Source organism: Sander vitreus, chromosome 12 (assembly GCF_031162955.1).
Source record: "Sander vitreus isolate 19-12246 chromosome 12, sanVit1, whole genome shotgun sequence".
Taxonomy (NCBI): Eukaryota; Metazoa; Chordata; class Actinopteri; order Perciformes; family Percidae; genus Sander; species Sander vitreus.
Genome location: NC_135866.1, coordinates 30843194 through 30850693, shown reverse-complemented (window position 1 = coordinate 30850693; position 7500 = coordinate 30843194). Strand labels below are relative to the sequence as shown.

General features: G+C 48.6%; 1 protein-coding gene across 21 annotated transcripts in view; it reads right to left on the bottom strand.

The window, feature by feature from the left end:
* The window catches only part of dlg1b (discs large MAGUK scaffold protein 1b), a 175708-nt gene that overhangs the window by 49370 nt on the left and 118838 nt on the right, over positions 1-7500 (bottom strand). For all 21 annotated transcript variants that reach the window (XM_078265149.1, XM_078265150.1, XM_078265155.1 and 18 more), the window contains 3 exons: positions 6793-6846; positions 6175-6225; positions 2602-2726 (listed from right to left, as the gene is read on the bottom strand). In XM_078265149.1, the coding sequence (XP_078121275.1) occupies positions 2602-2726; positions 6175-6225; positions 6793-6846 (230 nt within the window). The remainder of the gene's footprint in view (positions 1-2601; positions 2727-6174; positions 6226-6792; positions 6847-7500) is intronic.

The following is a 7500-nucleotide window of genomic DNA, read 5'->3' as shown; positions in this document are numbered from 1 at the left end:
CTCTCTCTCTGTCTCTCTCTCTGTCTCCGTCTCTCTCTCTGTCTCCGTCTCTCTCTCTCTCTCTCTCTCTCTCTGTCTCTCTCTCTCTCTGTCTCCCTCTCTCTCTCTCTCTCTCTCCGTCTCTCTCTCTCTGTCTCTCTCTCTCTCTCTCTCTCTCTCTCTCTCTCTCTCTCTCTCTCTCTCTCTCTCTCTCTCTCTCTGTCTCTCTCTCTCTCTCTCTCTCTCTCTCTCTCTCTCTCTCTCTCTCTCTCTCTCTCTCTCTCTCTCTCCGTCTCTCTCTCTCCCTCTCCCTCTCCCTCTCCGTCTCCCTCTCTCTCTCCGTCTCCCCCTCTCTCTCTGTCTCCCCCTCTCTCTCTGTCTCCCTCTCTCTCCCCCTCTCTCTGTCTCCGTCTCCCTCTCTCTCTGTCTCTCTCTCTCCCCCTCTCTCTCTGTCTCCGTCTCTCTCTCTCTCTCTCCCTCTCTCTCTCCCTCTGTCTCCCTCTCTCTCTCTCTCTCCCTCTCTCTCTCCGTCTCCCTCTCTGTCTCTCTCTCTGTCTGTCTCTCTCTCCCTCTCTCTCTCTCTGTCTCTCTGTCTCTCTCTCCCTCTCTCTCTCTCTGTCTCCCTCTCCGTGTCTCTCTCCCTCTCTCTCTCTCTCTCTCTGTCTCTCTCTCCCTCTCTCTCTCTCTCTCTCTGTCTCTCTGTCTCCGTCTCTCTCTCTCTCCGTCTCCCTCTCCGTCTCCCTCTCTCTCTCCGTCTCTCTCTGTCTGTCTCTCTCTGTCTCTCTGTCTCTCTCCGTCTCTCTCTGTGTGTCTGTCTCTCTCTGTCTCTCTGTCTCTCTCTCTCTCCGTCTCTCTCTGTCTCTCTCTCTCTGACACTTGAGCTGCGCTGACGACTGACAGACCCACAAACAAACGGGCTTCATCTGTCAGAGGCAACCTGACACGGCTGTCCATCATCGCCTGGATCAGCTGCGTCAGACTCTTTCTGCTGCATTATGAATGAAGGAGTGAAAGGCAGCAGGACTCTGCAGGGGTTTCTGGGTAAAGGACACCAGGCCCTGAGGAAGTGCGCCGGGCTTTGAAGCTCACTCTTTGGCTTTAGCTCGTTCGTACACAGCCATCATCTTCTTCTAACCACGCGCTCGCCACTCAATTCTTGACAAGAGAACGATAACGTCATTTATGATACAACCCACTTGCGGCACAGCAGGTTGTTATATTTACTTCCGGGCCATCGGGCATCCCTTACTGTTGCAATCCGCATTAGGAAAGTCTAGAAGAGCTGCATGATTCAATCTTTTAATCCCCATTTAAGTTAGCGGACCGCTAGTCTATATCAACGACGATTCATTTACGGGATTGTTCTGGTACCGCCAGATGTCCCTCATTTTCGGCCAGATGTTCCTCACCTTCCTCTCTCTTTGTGTTGGCGTGGGAAACTCAGGTCGATTCGGGGAAACATCCTCCGAGCCAGAACCGACAATCAACGCCTGACAGCAGTTTTAATTCCAGCGCTCGCCTCCCTACGTGCACACGTTCCACCAAAACAAGTTCCTTCCTGAGGCTATTTTGCAGAGGCACCGTGGCTCTGTCCGGCGCTCAGCACTGCCCCGAGACGATTGTGATTGGTTTAAAGAAATGCCAATAAACCAGAGCATGTTTATGCTGTGTGGACTAGCCAAACCGTCCTCCGCAGCGCTGTGGAGGAACGTCTGGCTATGCGAGACTAGCAGAGAGCTTAATAGGAAGTAGCCGGCTGGGCTTGTTTTGGCTTCATGCCCACTGATTAACTCTCAAAGGACTGAACGGGGCTCCGCTTCCAACACTGCACCCAGGTTATATTACACACCCATGATCCTAACCAACAACTCTCTGGGCCCTATCTTGCACCCAGCGCAGCACAAAGCCTGACAAAGTGTCTTTGCTAGTTTAAGACCGACCCAGTTGTCAGTTTCCCGTCCAGCGCCCACGTCGTTTAAATAACAAATGGACCTGAACCCATCTGTGGCCCATGCTGGTCTTACAGGGAGGTGTGTTCAGGTGCATTCTGGGCGTGCTGGTCTTACAGGGAGGTGTGTTCAGGTGCATTCAGGGCGTGCTGGTCTTACAGGGAGGTGTGTTCAGGTGCATTCTGGGCGTGCTGGTCTTACAGAGAGGTACAAAAACCTGGTCTAAAGTCAATAACGCAGCATTTCATTGTTATTTTAACAGAGCATTAGTAAAATGCTCCTAGGCTCGTGCACAGCACGTGCACACTATGCTTGTTACACACACAGGGACGCACAGCAGCACACACACATGCAGAAGATTACACATAATATTACGGTGCAAATCCTCCATCATAACAGCAATGCTCCAAGGTCCAAACGCGCCTGGCTTTTAAAGGGAATGGGAGATGATCTCTGATTGGTTGATTGCATGTTACGCCCAAAACACACCTCTGATTAATGAAGACACTAAGGTCAACCCTTTTGAACCATGACCCCGGCGCACGGACCCTTTTTACTGCCGTCAAACTAGCAAAAGTGGATTAGGACACGCCCTAAACACACCTGCACCAGGCGCTTCACGCCGTGCTCTTACATCGTTAAAATAGGACCCTGGTTTGACTATGAGTCTCACCTGAGCCGTCCGTCCTGAGCCGCTGCTCCTCCAGGTATGACTTTGGTGATGAAGATGCTCGGGTCTTCGCCGATGTGGGGGTTGTCTGTGCCGCCGGCAATGCTGAAGCCCAGCCCCGAATTCCCCTGGAACAAACAAACAAACAAACAAGTGCTGATACATGCAGAACATTCAGTTACACAAAATCTCAGAGTTAGTGTTTTCGATGAATGAGAAAATAAACATCAATACTTTTAAAAGAGTCATTTTGAGCACCTGAGAAGCCCCGTGGTGAGGAGCAGAGAGCTCGCTCAGCGTTGGAGTAATATCACTCCGCCCAAGTAGCAGAAGTAGCAGTGCTTCGCCTTCTGAGAATATAGTTCCCAGTATGTATACGGTTAGAAGATGGCTGTGTGTCATGTGACCTTGTTATTTGTTCACGCTGTGACTCTACAAATCACAACATGTAAACAGGAACATGTTGGCGTTATTTTGTCACTTATTGGGAGCAGTAGGCTAGATGGAGCCGGTTACCTCCAGGATCTGTGCTAAGCTAGGCTAGATGGAGCCGGTTACCTCCAGGATCTGTGCTAAGCTAGGCTAGATGGAGCCGGTTACCTCCAGGATCTGTGCTAAGCTAGGCTAGATGGAGCCAGTTACCTCCATGATCTGTGCTAAGCTAGGCTAGATGGAGCCAGTTACCTCCATGATCTGTGCTAAGCTAGGCTAGATGGAGCCAGTTACCTCCAGGATCTGTGCTAAGCTAGGCTAGATGGAGCCGGTTACCTCCAGGATCTGTGCTAAGCTAGGCTAGATGGAGCCGGTTACCTCCAGGATCTGTGCTAAGCTAGGCTAGATGGAGCCGGTTACCTCCAGGATCTGTGCTAAGCTAGGCTAGATGGAGCCAGTTACCTCCAGGATCTGTGCTAAGCTAGGCTAGATGGAGCCGGTTACCTCCAGGATCTGTGCTAAGCTAGGCTAGATGGAGCCGGTTACCTCCAGGATCTGTGCTAAGCTAGGCTAGATGGAGCCGGTTACCTCCAGGATCTGTGCTAAGCTAGGCTAGCGGTGGGGTCGTTAGACAGGGTTACAGCACGCATGGAGATGAGAAGGGTATGTCTGGACTTATCTAACTCTGGGGTAGAGGGTGACAGTTTTTCGGGACTCCCGCGGGTCACGTGATTCCCGTGATACGCTGCAACGAGTCCGATAACTTCAGACAACATAGGGAACCAAACGAGAGCGGGACGGGATTCGGGAGTCTCTCTCTCGGGATTTTGCAGGACAGGATTTGTTTTTGGGGGGGGGGGGTCAGGAGTATATCGGGATATGACGAGAGTATTTTCGTGTGCTTGGGATGGGAGCGACAATTCCCGTGTCCCTCTACTCTGGGGGATACGGCGAACAAGACAAAGTCCCAATAAGTTGGCGTGTTCCTTTAAATAAGAAGACGTTTACCACCGGAAAAAGCTGAGTAACAGGTTAGAGAACCCATGATGTAGAATATCACCAAATGTATTCTTTACTTTAAGGCTCTGACACACCAACCCGACGGCCGACCGTCGGCAGAAAAGGCAGAACGTTTTTGACAAAATGTTTGACCCAATTTGGTCCAAAAAGTGCCTCAGAACACACCGTAGCGACGCCGACTTGAGCGTACGTTCTGCCCGTGCACGAGACGTAATACGTCTCCATAACAGCAGGTGGCGCTAATCTGCATTGTCGCCCCAAAACAATTAAAACTGGAAATGACAGAACATCTCTCTAGACCTGGTAAACACAGAGCACGCTGTCGTCAGTCATTGTTTTCATCAGAGAGGGTTGATAGTAGTCAAGAAGGATCGTTGTTGTCATTACTCGCTGAACGGAAGAAATAAGTAATAGTAATAAATAGTAATAAGAAGATACTGGCGGATTCAACGAGTCAAATCGGCCAAAATGAAGGCCGATTGACGACGGTACGGAACACGCTGAACAGACTCGAGTCACTCACTGACCTCGCCAGACTGTCAGACGGCCGATTATCAGGTTGGTGCGTAACTGCCTTCAGCTAAATGGCCTTTCAAACAATATTTTCAAGTGAAAATCGGATAAAAATAGGCATTATTTCCAGCAAACGACACAACCATAAGATAAGAGAGAGTTCCTGCAGGACTAAGGGTCGCCTGATGACCCCGTGGGGAGAGTAATGGAGCTTTCACAGCTGCGTGAAGCTGCCCCCCCAGCGCCATCCAAAAATTATTAAAGTGCCCATATTCAGGTTCATAATTTCTTAAAACTCTTAACAGCACAACAATATGTAATGTGTGTGTGTGTGTGTGTGTGTCTCTCTCTGTGTGTGTGTGTGTGTGTGTGTGTGTGGTTGTGTGTGTCTCTCTCTGTGTGTGTGTGTGTGTGTATGGTTGTGTTTTTGTGTGTGTATATCTCTGTGTGTCTCTATGTGTGTGTGGTTGTGTGTGTCTCTATGTGTGTGTGGTTGTGTGGTTCTGTGTGTGTATCTCTGTGTGTCTCTATGTGTGTGTGTGGTTGTGTGTGTGTGTGTGTATCTCTATGTGTGTGTGTGGTTGTGTGTGTGTGTGTGTGTGTGTGTGTGTGTGGTTGCGTTTTTGTGTGTGTATATCTCTGTGTGTCTCTGTGTGTGTGTGTGTGTGTGTGTGTGTGTGTGTGTGTGTGTGTGTGTGTGTGTGTGTGTGTGTGTGTGTGTGTGTGTGTGTGTGGTTGTGTGTATATCTCTGTGTGTCTCTGTGTGTGTGTGTGGGTGTGTGTGTGTGTGTGTGTGGTGTGGTTCTGTGTGTGTGTGTGTGCTGTGTGTGTGTGTGTGTGGGTTGTGGTTGTGTGTGTGTGTGTGTGTGTGTGTGGGGTTGTGGTTGTTTGTGTGTGTGGTTGTGTGTGGGTGGTTGTGTGGGTGTTGTTGTGTGTGTGTGTGTGTGTGTGTGTGTGTGGGTGGTTGTGTGTGTGTGTGTGTGTGTGTGTGTGTGTGTGGTTGTGTGTTTGTGTGTGTGGGTTTGTGGCTGTGTGTGTCTATGTGTGTGTGTGGTTGTGTGTGTGTGTGTGTGTGTGTGTAGTTGTGTGTGTATTGTTGTGTGTGTGTGTGTGTGTGTGTGGTTGTGTTTTTTGTGTGTATCTCTGTGTCTCTATGTGTGTGTGTGGTTGTGTGTGTATTGGTGTGTGTGTATGGTTGTGTTTTTGTGTGTCTCTGTGTCTCTGTGTGTGTGTGTGTGTGTGTGTGTGTGTGTGTGTGTGTGTGTGTGTGTAAAATAGCACTTGTGCTACAAACTGGTGCAGTGCAGCAGTTCTTATAAATGTTTAATTGTCCCTGTTTAAATAAAGTGACATTACATTGAAACACAGAGCTGCATTAAAAAGAAAATAAGTTTGGAGTTGATTCATTATGTCTTCTTTGAACCACACGTCTTTTAAATAATTAAAATAAAGTGCTGGAGGTTTGTAAAGGCGCCGGTTGGTCTTCCTGAAGCTCATTAAAGCAGAGCGTCAAAGTCAAACGAGCCGTTTCTGCTGCCAGGAGAGTGATGGACTGTTCCCTGCTCTTACAACAAGGTCGCAGGTCACAGAGAAATACAAATGACGCCTTACCCTCTCCAGCGTGATCTCCTCGTACTCATAATCAGCCTCCGTCCCGTTTACCTACACACACACACAGTTACTTTATACATCAACATACTGTATATAACCATCACCACCAAACCCACCAGACTCCATGTAAATAATCAGGACTTTTATCATCGTAAAACACACTTCATTCAAAGTGGACAGAAACTAAATAAAACTATCAAAAGCCGTCTTGGTTCATCTTTCCACTGTTCCAACAATCACCACTCTGGTTTGGTTAAAATAAACCCTTAATTCACCCATTTACATGTGGAGATATGCTGGCTCTATACACGCTAAAAGTCCTGATTATTTACATGGAGTCTGGTGGAAATATGCTGGCTCTATACACGCTAAAAGTCCTGATTATTTACATGGAGTCTGGTGGAGATATGCTGGCTCTATACACGCTAAAAGTCCTGATTATTTACATGGAGTCTGGTGGAAATATGCTGGCTCTATACACGCTAAAAGTCCTGATTATTTACATGGAGTCTGGTGGAAATATGCTGGCTCTATACACACTAAAAGTCCTGATTATCTACATGTAGTCAAATGTGACCCGAGGACAACTACGAGGGTTACAAAAAACCGTGAACTCACATATGGAGGTGTGTCCAGGCTGTCGGTGTTGACCACCACAGGAGGGGGGTTGGCCTGCGAAGAGAAAACGCATCACAGTGTCAGAGGAAAACATCTCGTCCCCCGAAAACATACAAACCCACCGACATCCAACCACGAACCACCCCTGCGCTCCACCCCTGCAAACACAACATGGGACAGAAGCAGCGGCACAGAAAAGACTTACTCTCCTCATGATGCTACACACACCGACCGACTGGGGATCAAACGGGCAGCCGGAGGATTTGGGCAGAGATTAGTGAGGGGACAGAGCGGTACGTACATGGTGCCTTTTCACACTGCAGAAGATGCAATGGTGAAGCATGAAGCCTAAAATCAACCAAATCAAGGATGCTGATTCTTCTCCCTTTTCTTCTTGTAGCTTTAAAGTCAATCTCTCATTCTCTTTTCCGTCTGCCTCGCTCGCTTTCTGCCCAGATGGGCTCCCAAAATAAAATAAAAAATAAATAAATAGTCAGTGTGACATTTCTGCCACTGTTTCTAGCTCTAATCTGCTCACTTCATCAGAGCCACAGCTGCACGGAAAGACACGGAAACAAAACTGTACACACGACGACAGCAAGACGAGCAAGCCACAGAAAACCATCAGGAGATAAATGTATAAAAGGATGGAGCGCAGGGGGGGGGGGAGAGGGAGAGAGAGACAGAGACAGAGAGAGAGAGACTGAG